Raw genomic sequence first — 21568 nt, forward strand, 5'->3', positions numbered from 1 at the left:
ACATCTACAGGGCCTGATCCTACAAACACTTACACACCAGTAACTTTATTCAGAAAAGAAATTCCATAAAGGGCTTCTCTACAGATTTTGGCTCTTATTTGGAAATTGGTGTTCTTACTTCTTAGACCCTATTTGAAAATTAGTTTCTCAAATGAACAGTCCCTTTCAAAATATACTATTCTAGCACTAGTACTAATTAACATATTGCAAACTCAAATGACTACTACCAGAGGGTACTTACTACTAGATAGTCCTTGTATCACTTAGATGTTTATACTTTCAAAATGCTGTATAAACATTACCTAATTAATCCTCAAAACCATCCCTGTGAGGAAACCAAGTACTGTTTTCCCTATTTTATAGATGGAGAAATTGAGACACTGACAAGTTGAGTTGTTAAAGCCACAGAGCAGTTAAGAATAAATAACTGTATTTCTGAGTAAGAGGGTTAGTTTTAAAAAGTAGCTTCACTGATTTAAAATTTGAACAAAGGAAAGAAAATCCATATGAAGAACAAATCTAAAAATCCACCTTCATTTCATTCACTGTGGATAAATATCTGCTGAAATGGAAAGACCCACGCAGTGATCAAAGCAAAGTTTAAACAAAGAGCATCTGGAAAAAAAGTTAAAAGGATGTTTTATAATAATAATGCAGTTACCCAAATGTCAGTGTATTTGATCAAAGCTGATCTACAGAGCTCAGATTTGGCATTAGGTGAATCATCTTTTATTAGCTATTTCTTTTTTATTCAAATGGTTAAAATGGTGAGAGTTTGAATGGAAAGACATGCGGAGGTTTCACTTATCTGCAGTTGGGGCAGACAAATGAAGCCCACCTAGTTTTACGTAATGGCCCACAACTACCTTGTCTTTATAAGGTGCAACATACTGAACCGACAAGTCACAACATGTCTTAATCCTTCTTGAGCCAAGCTGAATCAAGGTGAAGCACTGCTGTGCTGGGATCAGTAGCCTCTGTGGATCAAATCACAAGATAGGGCCTGTTGTCCCCTATATGCAGTAGGAGCCGCTATCTCATACCACTAGCACAGTGGTTTTCAACCTTTTTTCATTTGTGGACCCCTAAAAATTTTTGAATGGGGTCTGCAGACCACAGGTTGACAACCACTGTTCTATGGTAACAACCTTTCGCGGACCCCTTAGACATCGTCTGCGGACCCCCAGAGGTCCGCAGATCACAGGTTGAAAACCACTGCACTAGCAAGTTGCCTATGGGACAAAAATAAGCTGCCCCAGTTATTCAGGATCTTTGAACCAGTCCTTTGGTCTAGAGGTAAGAGACTGAGTCTGTTTAGAGAGCGAATATATTTGCAAGCTCTGTCTTTGGATTTCCAGACACAGCTATCATGAACTCAGCCCCTCTTTGTAGCACAGTTCCTTCATGAGCTATGATGCTATTGACTGTCCCCTACATCTGCACACCACCTCCCACACTGTCTACGGAGCTACCAGGTATAGAGGGGAAACTGGAGTGGCATTAATTTTCTAGTGTTCTTTCAACAGGAAGTCCGACAGATTGTGGTGCAAGAACCCTAGACCAAACACCCAATCCCACAGTGTGCCTCAAACAAAGTTCCCCCAGAACATCAGGATTAACAGCAAGATGCCTAATAATATATTATTGCTTATCCATTGTCCTTCTGAGTTGAAGGACTTCTGTGTTCTTAAGCTTATATCATTTCACATAAATTAAAAACCTACTGAATATCTTAATTATTCTTACTCTAAACTTGAAAACATATTGATAAACAAGCAGAGTAGGTAAAAAAGTCAAAGTTTTGATTCCACCACCAAATGTTTGAAATGATATTTATGAATAAAAACATCAAATAAAATCTTCAGGAGACACAGGTTTGGTTCCTAGCTCTGCTAATGACCTGTTTTGTAACATTTAACACCCTTTGTCTTGTCTGTTTAGATCAGAAGCTCTTCAAGACAGTATGTACAATAGCAATGCTGCCCTGATCTGAGCTGGGTCATGTTGGTGCTACAGTAATACAATAAAATAATAATAATAATTAATAATAATAAAACCATCCATGCACCTACATTTGGGACTAAAGCAGGGCGAATTATGGGAGTTTGATCCCCTCTTCCCACAATTCCCAAAATCTGAGAGAATATTCCATAATACCATGCAAAAATTGCCCACTGTGCAGCACATCTAGGATCAGATTGCATGTTAGGGACTTAAAATGTGTTGAAAAATGGAAGCAAGCTTCCTAGTCTTTTTAATTCTACTGATTTTGAAATTATGTTTCATTTATTTCAATATATTCATGGAAATTTTTATCATAAATTTTAAAAAATCATTTTCAATTTTTTTTCATTTTTAATTTTTTTTAGTTTTTCTGTGGTTGGGTTTTTTGTTTTGTTTTGTTTTACTTTCCCCCCTTCTTTTTTCCTTATTCCTTCACTTTTTTCTTTTGGCCACCAAAAAAGGGAGGGAAGAAAATGATAAATTATAAAAATGACATTTTCCAATTTCATCAACAACAACAAATAAGAAAAAGAAAAAGAAATTAAAAATGTTTTTGGTGAAAATTTCTGGTTTTTAAAAAGGGTCCTTTGTCAACCAAAAACTGTTTAATTATATAAATTATGCCAAGTCCATATGACCCTGTAGTTGTTCTGCGTATCATTCAATCATGGAGGAGGGCATCATCTAGTATTATCAAGACTGGACATCTTTCTAAAATATATGCTCTAATTTATACAGATGTTATTGGCTAGATGCAGGAACTACTGGGTGAGATTCTGTGGCATGTTATGCAGGAGGTCAGACTAGATGAACTAATCATGTGTTCACACCATTAAACTATTTAACTATGAAATCCACAGTGTATATGCCTCAGAGCATGTAACATTTGAAACTGAAGATACTTGATGCAATCTCATTATGGCAGAGAAGAGGCATATATCAGAGTCATGGATGTAAAAAGAGGCCCCTCAAATTATGTAGATCCACTGGCCAAAACTCCATATAGGGGGTCTCAATAATGACTGAATCGGTTTTCTTTGAAATAGCCAACAAATTATCTTTTGAGTTAAAATTAGGAAGGGGAAATTTCAGCCAAAAGGATTTTTGGGGTGGGAAGCAGAGAAGCGTGTCAGCTCTCAACCAAAATCTTTGCTACCATGATGTTATAATTAGCTCAGAAATTTTTTACTGTAGTACATTTAGACTGCTCTTGGGAGGGAACATGATTTCACTATACACACACACATACGTATAAGCATTATATATATATATATATATATATATATATATATATATATATATATACACACACACAGGCATTTGGGAGTTTAATACTCTTTGTGTTCCTGTAATTAAAAAAAATAAGCCTCAGATTTAAAGAAGATACTTCTCAGATTGCTAGTCCTTGTGGATACTTTACATATTTCAGTAAAATTAAAATGTTGCGTTCCAGTGATTGTTAAAGCAAAGGGCTGAGAGTCAGAAAGTTTCTGATTTGTGATCTCAGCTGAATCACAACTTTATTGCCCAACTTTGGGAAAATTAACCTGTTGTGTGCCTCAGTTACCTATTTGGAAAACTGAATAAAAAAAACCCCCAGTCTTCTCAGTAGAAAAACAAACAATCAAATGCTGTATCTATAGCTATTAAGGCATAGGCACTATAGGCCCATGCCTAGAGTCCCAGCTGGTAGAGTCATGTGATTACATCAGATTCTAATTTTTCATTTTTAAAACATTTATGTTTCTAGCCCCCATGTTCTGAATAGAAGTTTGAAGATGTGAAACAAATGTAACCAATACAGTGATGCCTGCCTGAGCCTGCCAAAAGTGTGAAACAATAGTTCTGTACGGTGTGCATCTAAATGGGGTGTTAACATCAAGATCCCTTCTTGTGAGGTAGGGGTTAGGTGCAGGGGACTCTGTGTGTGGCAGAAGAAGGATGGTGTGCCCTGACTCATGTACAAAAGCAGATACATTGTGTTGGGGACCTTACTGCTGCTACCCTTACCTCCCCAGATTCTGGCCAAACTGGGAAGGGATGGGTCCTCTCTGCCATCACCAATCCAAGTGAGGGTGGGGCCACAACATGAAAGTGAGGACACAAAGGTGGACCTATGGAGTAGCTTGTGTTGTGGTGTGCCTAGAGTCTCAGATTGCCCTAATTCCACACTGTGAACTCTGTGTTTAGTTTTTCTAGTTAAACAGTTCACATAAATAAATAAAATGGCTACAATAATTAAGTTTTGAAAATGCCCAGTGTACGTAATCTTTTCACAAAGATTTTTGTATGCGCTCTCATTGTGCATGCACAGTATTATCCCTGGAATACAGGCTGTTTTGTATGTAGGCAAACTTGCATTAACATGATAGACAGGAACAGTTACATTCTATCATATCAGTGATCCATAAATAATGGGTCACTGGGAGATTTAGAAACTGTACCTTTCAATCCATGCCAAAGAAACACATCAAGGTGCACTGACGTGAAGCGCAGCTGACACACCTTCAAACATCCTCAAAACACCTCAGGCAGTGAGTCAGACCCTTCCTCTAAAAGTAATGATGCCAAAGGATGTCAGCTGACAGTTTCAGTGACGGTGCCTAGTAAACAATGGCAGTAACAAAATTATTTTGTTACCTTTTCATCTGGATAAAAACATCAATCTCCTTTCCCTGTAAAAGTTAACATCTCTCAAAAACTATCTAAAATGTACAAGATCTCTCACAAATACTCAATAAGGAGGAAGCCACAGTTCTACTTAAGTATGGAACACTGCTGAAGCATTGTAGGAATCTCACAGCAGTCTGTAAGCTACAGACTGTAGCGTTGCAGCTGTGCCACTGTAGTAGAGACACTTCCTACCATGATGGAAGGGGTTCTTCTTTTGCCGTAGTAAATCCATCTCTCCAAGAGGCAGCACTTAGGTCAACAGAAGAATTTTCCCATCGAATTAGCACTGTCTATACCAGGGCTTAGATAGGCTTAATCACATCTCTCAGGAGTGTGGTCAACTTAAGTTTTTAGTGTAGACCACCCCTGAGTTGTCAGAATGAGGTCAGGAGCAAGGAAGGTTGAGACACAAGCAGAGGGAGAGACATGAAAAGGCAAGAGAGAGGCAGAGGGGAAAGAGCAGGGGAAATATCTGGGGGAAAAGGAGCTCAGAATGGACAACACCTAAGAGCTGGTCTACAGGAGAAAGTTAAGTCGACCCAACTACAGTTTGGCTACACTACACACCTTTTAGCGACACAGCTGTGCTGCTACAGCCATGCTGCTAAAAGGCGCACAGTGTAGCTGCTGTTTGTCAACAAAAAACTTCCACCCACAATGAGCGGCAGCAGCTCTGTCGGCAGCAGAGTGCTCCTGCCAACAAATCGCTGTTCACGCTGGTGCTTTTTGTCAGTAAAACTTTTGTCGTTCGGGGCGGGGGGGGTTTAACACCCCTGAACGACAAAAGTTTTGCTGATGAAGTTCCAGTGTAGACAAAGCCTCAGTCACACCCCGAGAGAAGTAGTTAAGCTGAACTAAGCCCTAGTGTACACACTGCTATGTTGATGGAAAAATTCTTCCATCGACCCAGCTACTGCCTGTTAGAGAGGTGGATTTACTACAGTGACGGAAGAGCCCCTTCTGTCTCTGCAGCAAGCGTCTGCACTGAAGTGCTACTGCAGCTGTGTTGCTGCTGCATTTCTAATGTAGACATTAGAAAGGCACAGGAAAGAGAATCTTTACAGAAAGGTGTGGGATGAGGAGGATGGAACAAATGAACGAGCTCCAAAAGACAATACAGACCAGGGAAAGAGTGAGGCCAGGTCTACTCTGCAAATGTTTGTTGGCACAGCTATGTCGGTCAGAGATATAAAGAGGTGTGCTTCCTGACCAACACAGCTGTGCTGGCAAAAGCCCCTAATATAAACACAGGTATACCAGCAGCTGGTATATTTTGTTTTGTTTGGGGGCTGAAATAAGCTATACTGGCAACCATATATTTTATACCAGGAAACCACTCCTAGCATAGACCTGACCCAAGATTTGGTTGTAAATTAAAAGAGAAGACAAAGAAAGAGATAAGGAACACAGGCAGTGAGAGCTGAAAAAAGACTAATTAGACTCATTCCTTGCCAGGGCAAGATAGCTCCCTAAACTACATTTTGTGATGCTCTGTCTAGTCTGACAAAAAATGTAAGTATCTAGCTATTATGGTGGAAGAAAAATGTGAATGGTGTGTAACTGCTACAGAAATATCAGAGTCTGCAGGGAGCTTGGAGTAAAAGTTCTGAGTGGTGTAAGTTCCCCATCCATGTCAGTGAGGTGTTAACTCAGACAGCCTTGCAATGATAGATAAAATGTCAACATGATAAACTATTTCATTCCGTATGCAAGAAAGGAGAGTGCGGGTCACAGTTCTGCACAATTTACTGAGTGACATTTCATTTTGGCACCAAATACCACCACTTATTATTTATCCCCAGTGAAAAAGGAGCCATTTACCAGGAACCTAGCTGAGCCCATGGGCATATTCAAACCCCACAGAAGGCTTCAAAGAGACCAGAAGAGCTCAGCAAGCACATACAAATGTATTTTGAACATCTGCACAATCCAATGTGAGCATATCTCATTTTAGCAACTAACATGGACAAAGCTTATTTTGTGCATGGAGTTTGGAAGAGTACAACTATTCCCCTCCCCCTGTATCCGCCCAATTCAACCCCTGAACAGGACACTACTTGCTTTCCACAGGCTAACAGATCTCACTTTCAGGAAGCTTTTTCAGATATTCAGCCCAAGTTTTCCCTTTCTTTCACACCATTATACCTAGTAACCATCTAAAATACAGAGAGACGTACAGAACAGGGATATAGGAAAGGAGGAGATAGACTAGGCAAGTAAAAAAAGAGATGGGGTTAGAGATTAAATTAAACAAAAACAGGGAGAAAAGGGGATTTAGAAAACTTCAGTGGGTTACCAGAGGATGCAGATGTAATTGTCAGCAGCAAGACTCCAGTAGAACAAAAAAAATATTTTGTGTGAAAATGAATGCTAATGCCAAAGTTATTCATTATTATATTTATTATTTACATTGTGACAAATGTGGGTGGCATTTTACAGAGATAACAAAAAGCATGACCCCTGCCCAAAAGAGAGCTTTACAGATCCTTTAGCACTATGCTAAACAAATTTAAAACCAAACAATGAGCCATTAACTGTTCTTTGTTACATTTTCAGCATATTTATTATTTGATTATTACCAACGCAGATTCCATGTGCCCAAGAAAGCTATTCTTGTCAGAGGACCACAGGACAGGGTGGTGTAGCACAGTGGCATAGTGAAGCATGATCACACAGAGAAATTTTAAAATATTCGCTGGCTTTTTAAGATTGCGGCTACTGGTTTAAAAAAAATCAAGGGAATAAGTGACTGTTAAAAACACCTGTCTTTGCCTGGACTCTTAACTTCAAACAAAAAATGTGTAGTGAGTTTCTTGAAGCACTGAGAATATGAAGTGACAGCATGTGTGTCTGTTCAGAGTGGGAAGATTATTGACATCTGTTGCCTCTTGTTTTATACTTAGATTGTAAGCTCTTTGGGGCAAGGATCTTCTTTTTGTTCTGTGTTTGTACAGTATTACAGTAATACTAATAAATAAATAATACAAAAAATGCTTGTACATAACCACTTGATTTGCTTTGCTAAAGAGAAATGTTACACAAATTTCAAATGGAGCCTGGCCCCGGAGAGACTATATGGGCCATATTCACCCCAAGATACTTCCATTTGAATGGAGTTACCCCAAGGATAAATTTGGCCCACTATATGCCTTTGGGACTGGGGATAGGCAGACACTAGGGTTTAGGAACCAGAGACTGAGAAAAAGAGGCAGAGAGAGACTTGGAGGTAGGTAACATATTATGGGGAGGGGAGCACACTGGAAGTTGGAGAAACTGTCAATCGGGAACAGAGTAGATTAGGAGCTAGGAGCAGGAGCAGTGAATGAATTAGTGGATGGGAAACACTGATTCAGAGAACAGGAGACAGATGGAGAGGCACTGGGGGGTAGAACAAAGGACCAGGAAAAAGAAGAAAGAATGGAGTCAAGGAATAGATGAGTTAGAGACAGACAATAGTTCCTCACTGGAGCATGATCTTGGAGACTGGACTCTATCCCTCAGCCTCTGGACCTGAAAGGCTTGGTTACTCTGGCCGGTGAATGCAGCAACCAAATTCTCCATCCTCTTCATGTCGGAATGGTGTAAAAATAGGTATTGACTGGGGGTTGTAGCTAGCTAACATGATTTTAAACAAGCCTGCTCCTGTCTGGGCTCAACGGTTACACGTGTTTGGCATGGTGTTAGTTAACACGGGTTAGTTAAGACATTTCCTGACACAGGCTAGACAGGTTCCTAGCACGGACATGCTGTACCAGTGTAAGCCATGTCATTTACTATCACAATGCGTGTTGTCAGCATAGACATACCACTGTGCTGTGCTCCAGCGCATGCTGCTGGCAAAAGACCCCAGCAGAGCCAGGCTCTCGGACAGCTGTTTCTCCATGCAGGAGCCATGCCCCGCTAGTAGGTGGGTTTCAGAGAGGCACTTCCTTCTCATAGGGCACACTCGGGTGTGCATGGAGAAAGTAGGGGGCTCGGCTCTGCAGGGGAGGAGAAAGCACACAGCAGTTCAACCCTCTGCACAGCATGGGGAGAATCCCCGGGGCGGGGGGGGGAAGGAGACGGTGGGGGCTGAGCGAGCAGGGAGAAGGTGGAGGAGACGGTGGGTGCTGAGCCCCCCCAGAGCAGGGGGAAGGAGGGAGGAGACGGTGGGGCTGAGCCCCCCCGCCAGAGCAGGGGGAAGGAGGGAGGAGATGGTGATGGCTGAGCCCCCCCAGAGCAGGGAGAAGGGGGAGGAGACGGTGGGAGCTGAGCCCCCCCAGAGCAGGGGGAAGGAGGGAGGAGACGGTGGGGGCTGAGCCCCCCAGAGCAGGGAGAAGGAGGAAGAAGACGGTGGGGGCTGAGCCCCCCCAGAGCAGGGGGAAGGAGGGAGGAGACGGTGTGGGTTGAGCCCCCCCAGAGCAGGGGAAAGGAGGAAGGAGACGGTGGGGGCTGAACCCGCCAGAGCGGGGGGAAGGAGGGAGGAGACGGTGGGGGCTGAGCCCCCCCAGAGCAGGGGGAAGGAGGGAGGAGACGGTGGGGGTTGAGCCCCCCCAGAGCAGGGGGAAGGAGGGAGGAGACGGTGGGGGCTGAGCCCCCCCAGAGCAGGGGGAAGGAGGGAGGAGACGGTGGGGGTTGAGCCCCCCCAGAGCAGGGGGAAGGAGGGAGGAGACGGTGGGGGCTGAGCCCCCCAGAGCAGGGAGAAGGAGGGAGGAGACGGTGGGGGCTGAGCCCCCCCAGAGCAGGGGGAAGGAGGGAGAAGACGGTGGGGGCTGAGCCCCCCCAGAGCAGGGGGAAGGAGGGAGGAGACGGTGGGGGCTGAGCCCCCTCCCCCCCAGAGCAGGGGGAAGGAGGGAGGAGACGGTGGGGGTTGAGCCCCCCCCCCGAGCAGGTCAGGGGAGGCGGAAGCTGAAGGTCCCCCCAGGAGCGGGGAAGGGGGGCTCCTTTCCCGCTCCCGCCGGGCAGCGGGACGGATCTCGCCGGCCGTAGCCCGCTCACCCTTTCGCGGCTCAGGAGGCGCAGTAGCGGAGCAGACGCCAGCCGCGAGCGGGAAAACGCGCCACAACAAGCTGCTCATGCGAGTCCTGGACCGGACCACGACTCCCATCCCTCCCCCCGCCGCGGCGTTTCCGGGCGGCGCAGGAGTGCGGGTACCAGAGCCTGGCGGCCACGGCTGGTTCTCGCCTCCGCTTTCTCTCCTGCCCTGAGCGTGGGGCTAAACAGGGGCGCCCCCCGGTGGCTGCGCGTGGGGCTGAAGGGCGGCTCCCAGGAGAAGGGGTCGGAACGAGCCGCCCTAGTGGCTCTGCGCGTGGCATAAGGAGGGGTCCTCCCAGCAGGGGGCCGTGACGAGCCCGCCAGTGGCCGGGCAGGGGGTCCGAGGAGGGGTCCCAGCACTGGGCGAGCCCGTGGCAGCTGGGCACGGGTCTGAGGGATCCCGCCAGGGAAGGGCTGAGCCCCGCAGTGGTGTCCCCGTCAGGGTGGTTCGCCTTTGCTGTCTGCACCAGGGCATGTGCGGGGTCATTCCCGCCCCCGCCCGCAAGTCTGTCCCACCACGTGAATTAAAATGAGCCCAGTTTTGGAACGAAAAGTGGCCTCCCCGGCCGGGTCACTGGTGCCCCCCGCACCGCTAGCACAGCAGGACACCGCCGTTAGTCTCAAGACCTCACCAAGGAGAGCGGGATGGGGGCTGTCACTTCGGTTTCTGCTCCTGCAGACTGTGCCCACCCCAGCCTCCCCAGGCCACTTGGAGGTGGGGGCGGGAGGTCGTTTTTCTCCCACACTAGCTTTAAAGTCTGTTTAAAGACCATCTTTGGGGAACTGCATGGAGTCTTTGGAGCGTTCCGTCGGGAGTCTCCTGCAAGGGGGCAGTTGCAGAGTGCTGGCAGTTTGGCTTCTCTGGTGCAGTGGTTTATCTCTGTTAATGATTCTGGAGACATTTGAAACATCCTCTTTCTTTAACTAGGTACGAGTTACGATTTTGACGGCTTTTATTGACCAACCCTGCAAGCGCCTGCAACTCCTCCGGCTTTGCAGGGCTGAGCCCTGATAACGCTGCCATTCAGCAGATTGTTAGGACTGATAGGAATGTTAATGAAGTTGGTTAAACGCTATTGGGACTTACAATGATCCTTCCCATGGGTGATGGGATCCAATGGGATTTTATTTATGTCCCAGTGTTTGTTTTCAGAGCTATCAGAAAATAATCGTCTTCTGCAGTATAAAGTCCCTGTCTACGCTAGTGAATTGCCAATGTTCAAAGTCTAATAGCAGGAGACTATCTAATGCAATCTTTGGAAAAGAGATGACTTTTACAATATATGGGTTGATTGCAAATAAGTTACTAATAAGCCAGTTTGGTTTAGGGATTGTTGTATACATTATTTCCCAGGCACTGTTTATTTGCAGCTATTTCTTTTTTAAAAGTCGTTAATTCAATAAAAAATTTTTTTACAAAAGCTAATACTTAATGTAGACATTCAAGCTATTAAGCAATGGAGTTGTAAATACGGGCACTTTCATTTTATTTTACAATAGATAACACAAAAGCAGCAGTCATAAAAGCGAAAACAAGAACACTTTTCAGAAACGTTGTGACAATACAATTGCCCAGATGGGGAAATTTATTCAATATAAGTTACTATTGCAGCTGACACAGCAGAAGAACAAAATGTTTAGGAAAGTAATACGACAAAGCGGGAGATACTGGGGAGGGGGGAGCATTTTGAAATACACTTTTAAATGATATTTTGACTCCCAGATTTGTTATCAATGTGCATCCAACAGAACAATACGAAAAAAAACAAAAAAACCCACATTCTGTACAGAGCTCTAAAATGAGCTGCGAATATCTACAAGAGACTAGCATATGCTCTTTGTGTGGATAGGAGTGGGGCCTGATCCTGCAGTGACAGTCCACAACTCCCTAAGGGAGTTTTGCTGGAGTGTGGTATGCGGTCTTGGCCCCAGTGTGTGTGTGTGTGTGTGTGTGTAGCTTTCTACAATTAAGTCCTTGAGCAAAATTAGCAACTTGGAGCTGCAGAGGCAGGTGCAGGTCCTTGGCTGCTCTAGAAGTCCTGCCGCGGGGTGTGAGTTAGACTGTGCCGCCGCAGATCACAGTTTCGCCTGAACACTTTGCCGCACTGCTCACAGTTGTAGGGCTTGATGTCTGTATGGGTAAGAAGGTGAGTTTTCAGATTACTTCTTTGATTAAAGGTTCTTCCACATGTGGGGCATTTGTGTGGAGATTCCTGTTCAGATTTGAAGCAAGCAAAGGATTAATCCTTTACAAACTACCTAGTTTATTAAATTTATTACTTTTCTGTTATTACATAGCATAACATGAAGTATAGGGAATCTACTTAAATAAATCTAGACCCTTAATCCTCAACAGATACAAAATCATGCCACTTTTAACTGCCTGGAAATATCCTGCCTGTCAACCTATATTTTATTCTCAGCTCAGCCCATTTCATGCGCTTTGAATCTACAGGAAAAAAATGCACAGTGCAATCCTTCAATTTCAAATCACAAGGCCATCTCTATGAGTAAGGCTCAGCTTCACTCCAGACAGTTAAACCATTACAGACATATACAATGTATTGGGGTGCAGGCAAATCATTTTAAGGTGCCAATTCATCTTTCAAAGCTGTTTTTCCCCGACAGAGCTTACCTTTATTTTTTACAACTATAAAATATTGAAATGCATTTAATAAGATTTAACAAAGACCATTTATAAGTACCCACATTCACAAGCAATTTATATAAATTAAATCCTCAGTTGGACTCGATTTGCTTTTTTCTAAAAGAATTACATATTTTAAATACACTAAATAGACGCGTCTTAATCAAGAAAAATAAAAAGGTAGGGCCATATCCTGTTATTAAGCAGATTGCTTTATTGAAGTAATTGGGGAGATCAGCTTTAAAAACTAATGGCAAGACATGGCTCATTATTTCAGGCCCCTAACCACATTCAGAAATTTGACTACCTTACATGCTATTTAAGGGTTTGTACAAAATAAACAGGATAAGAACAAGAACAGTATATGATAATAATAGATTTGGAGCTAAACTTACCTGCATATGTAAAGTTTTATGAACTGCTAGAGTTCTGGATTGGCAGAATCCTTTCCCACATTCCTGACATTTGAAAGGTTTTTCTTTGGAATGGATATATCTGAAAGTCAATACAAGGGTTTGAATCCATGGCTGTAGACAAACTCAAAAGCCACAAGAAGCCTCCAGAGATTCTTTAATCTTATAATTACTTTGTTTGTGTGGGGGAGGGCAAAATCATGACTCTTTAGTTTATTTCTTATTAATTTTTTTATTATTATTTTATTATTTTTGTTCTGTAATTCTGCATATGATTAACCTCCTTTATCAGTTCAAAACATTGACAATAATTCTTATCAACGCTAGATTGCCCTCTCTGGTGACAGATTAGACTGCATGATGGAAAAATCATCTGTTTCATAAACTGGTCCCGATCCTGCTCCCGTTGAAGTCAATGGGAAATTTGCCGTTAAAAGTCAGTGTGAGCAGGATTTGGCATACATTTTATTTTATTTTAATTTTTGGTCGAAGTTCTACTCACTTTTCCTGGACTACTAACCTGAACAAGGGGGCGTGGGAACTGGCCCTTTACCTTTACATTCAGCTCTTAAAACCAGATTGTAAATACTGTTCTTACCAGACTATTACAATCTAATCAGCGATGGGGAATATTTGTTTCAGTTAATAGACTCGCCTCTAAATACAATCACATGTCCAACCCACAAAAATTATGTATGTATTTGCTATTCCCCCCTAGAGGATCAGCTGTAAATTAGTTTGTCAATTGGTTTGCCATTGCTTCCTTGCTGGAGAAGCCGAAATGCCTCTACATGGGAAGCGATGAATCCACCAAACCTTTACGGCTAATGTAAACCACAGGGGAAAGTATAAGGAAAGTGGGCATATTTCTTAAATTCACAGCGGCCCAAGATCGGTGGGGCCTTGAGTTTAGCTTGGCAGCAGATTGTCCACATGCTGACAGCCTGGCAGGAGGTTCTCTTGTGCAGTGATCTGAACCAGGCGGAGCCCACGGAACCTTTGTAGTAAATAATAGGAAAAGTTTCTTATGTGACATCTAGAGAGAGAAATAGCAGCTGCCTTTCACTGGGGGAGCTAGGAGAAGGCTGCTTGCCACTGGCTGCCTCCCTCACCTGTGGTCTCGGAGGTGGTCCTGTCTCCGGAAGGCCTTGTGGCAGATGTCACAGGTATAGGGCCGCTCGTCTGTGTGGGTTCTCTCGTGGATGAGCAGGTTGTAGGATTTGGTAAAGTGTCTGCCGCAGAACTTGCAGATAAACTCTTTTTTCGTTTTGGAAGGTAACCTGCCCCTGGAGGGTTTTCTGTCCGGAGACAGTTTGGTGATCCCTGAGATGGGACTTCCAAGTCCTGGACTCAGCTTGGTCAGATCTGCAATCTTTGGTGGGTCCTCCTGCGTGGCGGCCACGGCCAGATTGGCAAAATCAAACCTGGGTCTGTCTTTGTGTAAAGCTGGGATTACATGGGCGATGGCCCCTTGCTTTGGGTGAAAGAGGTGTGTGGCGAAAGGTAGCGTTGGGAAAGAGAATCTGGCATCCATCAGGCCCTGAGCTGCAGCCATCTCCGTGATAGTAGACCTGGTGATTTCATGCACATTGGGATATCCCAATGTCCAGTGGTTCATATGCATGGTCTGCACCGCGCTGAGTCCATAGAGACCTTGTAGGTGGTCCACAGCTGCTGGGAAGGTGTTCACAGCTTGGAGAAAGGAGTAGTTAGTGAGCTGCAGTGAAGGGTGGAGGGGGATCGGAGCTGGAAGAGCCTTGCTTCCCATCTTCCCAGGCGGACGTAAGCAGCAGAACCCTTTACCTTTCTTCGGGACTTTCTGAACTTCCAACAACAACGACAGAAAATCCTGTAAGCAAGGGAGGGGGAAAGAGAATTTACCGAATGCAGCGTGTTCCTCATTGACTGAGGCAATCGAAAAATTCAAACAAGTGTCCCAGGGTCGGGGTTTGTTTTTGTTTTGTTTTTGCACTAGTGCACCCGTGCAGAGCCAACTACTGTACATGTTTGCACAGATCCCAGAGAATAGGAAAAGAAACCAGTAATTCTCTGTATTGAGGAAGAAAAACACAAAGCGTCCGGTTCAATTCACTCACAACAGCCGAAAAAGTAAACTAATCGTGAAAGTGTATCAGGAATGCAAGGCGAGTATCGATTCCTAAAGGGCTGTATGTCCTATTGGTTTGTCTTTCAGTCATTCAACCTCCCTACCCCCACCCCAAAAATATCTCCAGAGACTGAACTCCCACCAAGAAGACAAGTGGTTTTAGCCGCACACTGCAGAGAAGTGAGAAGCAGAACGCCTTCATTCTGCATTCAGTGCTACCTTCACATCGATCTTATCTCCAGAAGTCACTTCAAACCTTCTCTTCAGACTTATTGATTCCCCCGAGGCTTTGAAGCAGCCGCTGAGGCAGACACCTCACCTCTGGGGCCTTCTTGGGAGATGGAGTGGAGGAGAATGTGCGCAAATTTACAGTCTTCTCTTACCAGGGGAGCCAAGACAAGGTTCAGGGCTGGGGGCTAGAGGTGACAATGCAGCCTAGTTTATTCTAGCTCGGGTGCTTATTTTTCTTCCTTCAACAACAACTCATTTATCAAGATAATTGAAGGAGAGAAAAGCAACACGTTTCCAGCACTGCAGGTTCTAAATAAATCCACTTTACGCTCAGATCCCTTCCAGATGGTCGGAGCAACGCCACACAGAAGGGCTTTGGGCGAGCAACGCCATCTGCGGAGAGGAAAGGTGGCCAGGCCCGGGGGCCTCTGCAGCCCTACGGACATAGTCACTTTTCTAGACCTCCAAATAAATAAATCCCCCTCCCTTCTTTCCCCCCCACCCCCCGGAACTAGGTGTTCCAGACTAGATTTCATGGAGATGTGTTTCTGCTATTGAAAACCTCCTCTGCCTAATGGCGCCCGGGGGAATAAATAGGAGAGCTGCAAACTCGTTAATATATTAATTTCTCTGACTCCTGTTACCATCACCAGAGACAGACAATAACCTGCGGCCTTACTAGTCACTGACGGGACAATGCTCCAAGCGCCTTGGAAGGACGGGACACTGCTGGGTTTCTGCCCCAGATTACCCCCCTCCCAGGCCAAGATCCCTTGTCTGCGTTGGTATCATACTAACTCCCTTCAGAAAAGGATCGGCGGACACTGCATTAGCCGCTTTCCGGAGTGGTATTGATTCGTCCCGGTTACTGTTGTGGCCTATTGCGCTATCCGAGCGTCTCTGCTGTGTGTCTCTGCTCCTTATTAAGGAAGACCTATTGGGCCGTCTTTCCAATGGGCTTTTGACCCACGATTTGTTGGCTACGTCCTGGATTCCTCCGTTTTCAAATGTGAGGGGAAATGTGATTTATTTTGTTCAAAAGCACCTAGACACTGCAGCGCGGTGTCTCCTGCCTGCTGGGACTTCCACCCGCCCGCAGGTCGGTGTGTCAGACCCGCGGGGCTGCCTCGGAAATTAGACATTTCTGAATGAAAACCCTGGGCTGTACTCTAGATTGTACAGGATCGGGGTGGCTGTCTGTCCCGGCTGTAGGCCCCTAGAGCTGTTTTCCTGCTCGGCATCTCACAGCAGAAACAGCCCGGCCGCTCCTATGTTTATTTGCTCTTCTTCATTTTTGATCAGTTGCCTAAGACCATGAATACGCGAGAGAGTATTCGTGCAGGGCTGTGCCCTGGGGTCTGCCGGTTGCTGCTGGGCCCGCACTTTGTGTTTCTCGGCTCCACTCGGGAAGTCAGCAGCAGCCCTGCGCAAAGAGTTTTATTAATGAAATGAACCCCTTCTGAGCTGTGGTATGCGATCTGGGAGTGCAGGGAGGGAGTTAATGAGAGGTGTGTGACAGTCAGAGGGTTTCACTCAGTCCATTCAACCGAAACTATACACTCCATTTCTAATCAACTTTCCCACCACTAATCATTTTCCACGTTTAATCAGGGAGCTCTCACTTCACACACCAGAGCCGCAGAGGGCTAGCATTCTGGGCTAAGCTAGAAAGCACCGCACGGAGCAAATTCAAGTTTTGATTGGTTAATACGCTTTCTTTCTTGGTATGGTTACATTTCCATCAGATTCAAATTATTTTTTTCAGACCAAGACAAGCGGCGTCGCTTTCCCTCATCACGTGAAATGGGATCCAGAAATAGGTATTGGATAGCCTGAAAACCATTGGTATGGGGCACAGAGTATAACGGCCCCTGGATTTCTGGGGATGGAAATTGTGACATGTAATTTTCAAAAGTTTGAAATATTCTGCCTCAAAGATTAAATGCACATTCTCCACCCATTATTTCAGTGAAATGTGCCTCCCCTGATAGCACATAACCTCCATATTACCGATTCCCTCATAAAACCAATTCACTACACAAAACAAGATACACTACACGTATATTTGAATGGCACCACGCTTTTCCTTTGAAAGCTGTCTTTTCGGTTCTTTGCCAAAACACACGTTTGTCATACAGAATTTTGCTTTCAAACGGTCCTGCTTGAAAAACATATCTAAGAAATTTTATATCAATCTAAGTATCACGCATTCACATTTTCATTTTATTTTACTCATGCCAAGTCGGAGTTTCTTCTATTTGCGTTTATTGTTGTTTACTATGAAATCCAGAAGATGGAAGACACTTACGATTTTTTCAATGTAGACATCTACGGGGTTTTTTAAGACTTACTAATAGCAGCACTCTTGTAAAGCATCACTCCTGTATTTGATTTACATTCAGATACATTACAGGAATGTCCATTTAGGAAAGAAGATTAAGACCTCTTTTTAGTGTTGGCCAATATGACATGTTCACAGGTTAATATCAGTTCATTGAACCTTATAATTAAAAAAATAGGATATTAAAAGTTACCAAAAGGAGCTGTAGTATTTTAGTAAGTTTCACCTTCATCTTTTAATATTATACGTGGTTGTCCAATTTTATACAGCGCATGCATTAATATGACGAAGACTCATACCCACAATGTAATTCTGTAAAAAGTATTATTCAAATATATTTTCTATCGAATATGTTTTAAAATTTAACGAGTATACTATGAAGTGGAGCATAATGAGTGGGTTGCCATTTGTACTTGACTTCATCTTATTAAAACAACACTCAAGACCAGAAAGTGTAGTAGTGTGTGCTTCCCCCCTTTAAAGTCTACTTGTAGTAAGGTGAGAAAAAAACGGATGTTATTTAGACCTTGGCACTTCCCTTTCCCTTTCCATTCAAAGCACTTAATTAAATTAAGGCTGGTATCTGCATAATAGGTCTCTGTTTATCTGCTTGCTTACTTTTGACCTACTCCTCAGCAGCGCCGATTTTCTTTTTCCTGTAATGGCAATGTGCTAAGTAGAGAAAGTAGCTGTCTTTGATGATCCACGAAGTGAAACAACATATTGCTTTTGTTCACTGATAACAGGTACGCTGTGACGATGTTTAGCTACCACACACAAACGGTTTTTTAGCGTGTGGAGAAACCAAAGCACATCAATCGCTACTGCTACCTAAAACTCCTAGTTTAACACAGGACTGGAATTTATCAGCGTTATCGTACCGCACTGCGTTAATCAAGTAATGACTGCATGGACCTCGCCTTGCTCAGGATTTATTTAACATTAAAGGCCAAGTCCAGAATTTCTTGAGAAACCGAAACTTCTTAGGGAGACCCTAAACAGAAAACATACTTCAAACATTATTTAATGTGCTAGTGGAATAAGCACTGCGCACAGAACACATCTGCTCAGCAGTGCATGGGACTGCAGAGATTCAAACTGAAAGTAAACCTAGAAATGCTGTCCTCCCCTCAGGAATCGCTGAGCTGTTAGAAAGCTCTTTGACAAATATGCCAGTGTTTAACTTGAGTATGTTTAAGGAAATGTATGATCACGCTCTACTGCTGATTTACTTTTATAATCAGTCTCCGAATACTCAATTAAACATGGACACCTTTCACTATGAACATTCTCGGTGACTGTAGCTACATTGCAGTGCAAGTATCTTTGTGAAGCACATGTTTCAGACGATAGCATATTATACCTAGGTACACAATCCTTGATGTCCCTTTCTCACGGCACAGTACAATGCAGGCTTTCTCCCAGCAGCTACGTGTTAGTAACAGGGTTGTGAGTGACTTACCTACCACAATGAGCTTCTCCCAAAGGGCCCCTCACAACGCAAAGTTCAAGAAGCGATCCTAGTGTCTTTGCAGTGTCATTAGATCCACACCGAACCGGCGGAAAACTCCACCATAAGAGTTCAGCAAAGCTGAGTCCGAGTAGCTTTCAGCATGTTGTGGAGGAGGAGGAGGAAGAAGAAGGGTTAGAAATTACTCAAGGGTTTCGCCTTGTCTTTGGGACTCTTGCTGCGGAAGTATGTAAAGTCCTGGCTTGCTTGGGGAATTGTGTAGAGACCTTTCTCTTAATCACTCTCCCTCGCCTTCTCCTTGAGCCTCTTGCCTTCGACTCTTGCACAGTTTGATACAAGTCTGAGTCTCCCCCTCCCAGGTCCATCACATTTCAGCAGTAAGTGGCGTGGAGCACTGTCCCCGCCCGCTGTCCCACCCCAAGCCGCACACATTCGAACGTTCACTGCTTTAGTATTCTGACCCCGCCCAACATGGAATGTTCAGAGGGTTATAGAGTTCCGAGCCCTCCCTCAGCTCCGCCTCTCTTCCCTTTTCGCTGTACTGTTTACTTGTGTTTGGGTAGCAACAGGGTTTTAAAGGGGCAGTGCTCTCTTTTCTCATCCCCTCCCCTATTTCTTTTCACGTTACCTAAGGTGACTTTTTCCGTTGAGAAACCTCGTTCATAAAACAAGATATCCCCGCCTATGCCTCTGTCCCTGCCTACATCAGCTGCAGGGAGTTCTGTACCGTCCCAATTCCCCGGATATAGATCTGCTTGGAGCAATTTGCAAGAACTTTCCCCTACTGCTACAATTCACTTTACATTCTTAATACACTCCGTTCAATCCTTAAAGCCTTTACATTTCCCCTGCTTAGGTGGCACGTAACGTAATGTTTACAATGATACTTTGTATGCCTGTCCTTGTATATTTCTGTCCAGGATAATTTATAGCACAACGTTATTTTCTGTACATACTTCTAATTTTTTCCGAATGCATGAGGTTTAGCTGTCCATATTTCCTAGGGGAGTTGTATGTACAGTTGTCTGATGCAGGTAACTTTCAGTAAGTAGTAAATTTTTATCTACGAATTTTCCGTCATTCTATAAAAATTCCAAGACAACATTTAGAGCAAAATTTAAACCTACGTCAGGTTCTTAAATGCATCTTCAATATTCAATGACAGAATCCAGATTTGTAGGTATCTGTAGTGTACATGCCGATATACACACCTGGGATAAACTGGTAGCTTCGATAGACATTTCCATTTATTAGGATGGAGGTACTTCTAAATACCTAAATATAAACCAAATGACAAACCACATACTTTTTATTTTCAGTTCCTTGGGCAACAGAAATATATTGATTTACGTCATTAATTCCATTCCGATTGATTTTTACTGTATTCAGGCTGACTTTTAAAAAATAATATTTGTATCTTTTGGTATACATTAATGGAAGACATCGTAGGGGGAGCTGATTTTTATAATCAGCATGAAGGACTGAAAGGCGAGCTCACAGCAACGTGTAAGAAGAACAAAAATGCACACTTGAAATTACATTTAAAAGTGTATTTTAATAATGTTCAAGGCAAGGATTATGCTGGTTAGTTCATTCTCGCAAAAGAAAAAAGAAAAGCAATAAAGGGTTCATGGGAACCACTTTATTTATTTTATTTGATACTTTTGAAAAAAACTAAAAATTAAACAAATTAGGTAAATAAATGTCAGAAATGGAAGCTTTAAAATATTACATATTAAGAAGTTTAATGAAAAAATATTTACATTAAAATACTTATTTTCTTTATTATTGATGAATGATTACCGTAATTGTTTTTGTTTCTTTTAAAAAGTGTTATTTATAAAATGCAATTTAACTCAGTTATATTAGTTAAAATAATATAATATCTTCGTAAAACAGGAAATAATAAGAACAAGGTTTAAAATAAAATATTTTTGGAAGTAGGAGCAACAGTGAAATGGTGCCATTCTAAACTGATAAAACTACCGATTTAAGCCATTCGTGAAAGTGTAAGCGCTTTGAAGATGTATCCCAGCACATAGGTACTAAATTTGATAATTATACACGTTTAAAAAGCTGAGGCTATTGGCAAGATGAAAGTAGCTGGTTTTAATGTCTTCGTTGTTTTATTTTAAAGTATCGCAGTTCGTTTCAACGGCGAAGTAGAAGAGGATTTCTTTATTCTCATTGAGATTGCAGAATCCAAATGAGACCTCCCCCGCCTTGTGTTTGTTTGTTTGTTTCTTTCACAAGATGCACTATTTGCAGCCCGTTTTTATTAGGAAAAAAATGATTCCGATACAAAATGGGGACGTTACGATGAAAATTAATCGGGATTGTAGCTATACACGCACTGTTTTATCCAAAATCTCTCATGTCATGTTTGCCACCTTTTGGTCCATGTGTTATCAAAAGAATAAAAATCAGTCCAACGACGTTAACTTGTTATGTTCTATAGCTAGTCAAAAGACACCCCGCCATATCTGGACGCGAATAAGAGAGATTTTAAAGTAATCTCGGCGATATTGTCATTTTTGAAGTGCTCCAGCCATTTTAAAAGAAACAATAAGCAGGTGTCTTTTCAGTGCTATGACTCAACAAACCACATGTATTGGTTTCCACTGAAATACAGGGAGATCTTTACTATAGACTTAAACATATGTCTCCG

The 21568-nt window shown here is 43.3% G+C and overlaps 1 protein-coding gene across 3 annotated transcripts; it reads right to left on the reverse strand.

Annotated features, from left to right (window-relative positions):
• Nucleotides 1–11247: 11247 nt before the first annotated feature.
• Nucleotides 11248–19367, reverse strand: OSR2 (odd-skipped related transciption factor 2). 3 transcript variants are annotated; one of them, XM_027818373.3, is made up of 4 exons: nt 18896–19367; nt 13863–14599; nt 12733–12832; nt 11248–11903 (listed from the first exon to the last, which is right to left on the reverse strand). In XM_027818373.3, the coding sequence occupies exons 2-4, from the start codon at nt 14516–14518 to the stop codon at nt 11721–11723; spliced, it is 939 nt and encodes a 312-aa protein (XP_027674174.1). In that variant the 5' UTR covers nt 14519–14599; nt 18896–19367; the 3' UTR covers nt 11248–11720. The 3 variants fall into 3 exon arrangements, with proteins under 3 accessions (XP_027674174.1, XP_027674175.1, XP_007056060.1); XM_027818374.3 differs by having other exon boundaries at nt 11248–11821; nt 18892–19367; XM_007055998.4 differs by having other exon boundaries at nt 18892–19366.
• Nucleotides 19368–21568: the final 2201 nt, after the last annotated feature.

This window comes from Chelonia mydas, chromosome 2 (genome assembly GCF_015237465.2).
Source record: "Chelonia mydas isolate rCheMyd1 chromosome 2, rCheMyd1.pri.v2, whole genome shotgun sequence".
Lineage (NCBI taxonomy): Eukaryota > Metazoa > Chordata > Testudines > Cheloniidae > Chelonia > Chelonia mydas.

Coding starts and splice junctions, on each gene's coding strand:
- OSR2 (XM_027818373.3), bottom strand. CDS start 14,518: ATGGGAAGCAAGGCTCTTCCAGCTCCGATCCCCCTCCACCCTTCACTG. Junction 12,833..13,862: donor GACCACCTCCGAGACCACAG/GTGAGGGAGGCA, acceptor ATTGACTTTCAG/ATATATCCATTCCAAAGAAA. Junction 11,904..12,732: donor ATAAAACTTTACATATGCAG/GTAAGTTTAGCT, acceptor AAATCTGAACAG/GAATCTCCACACAAATGCCC.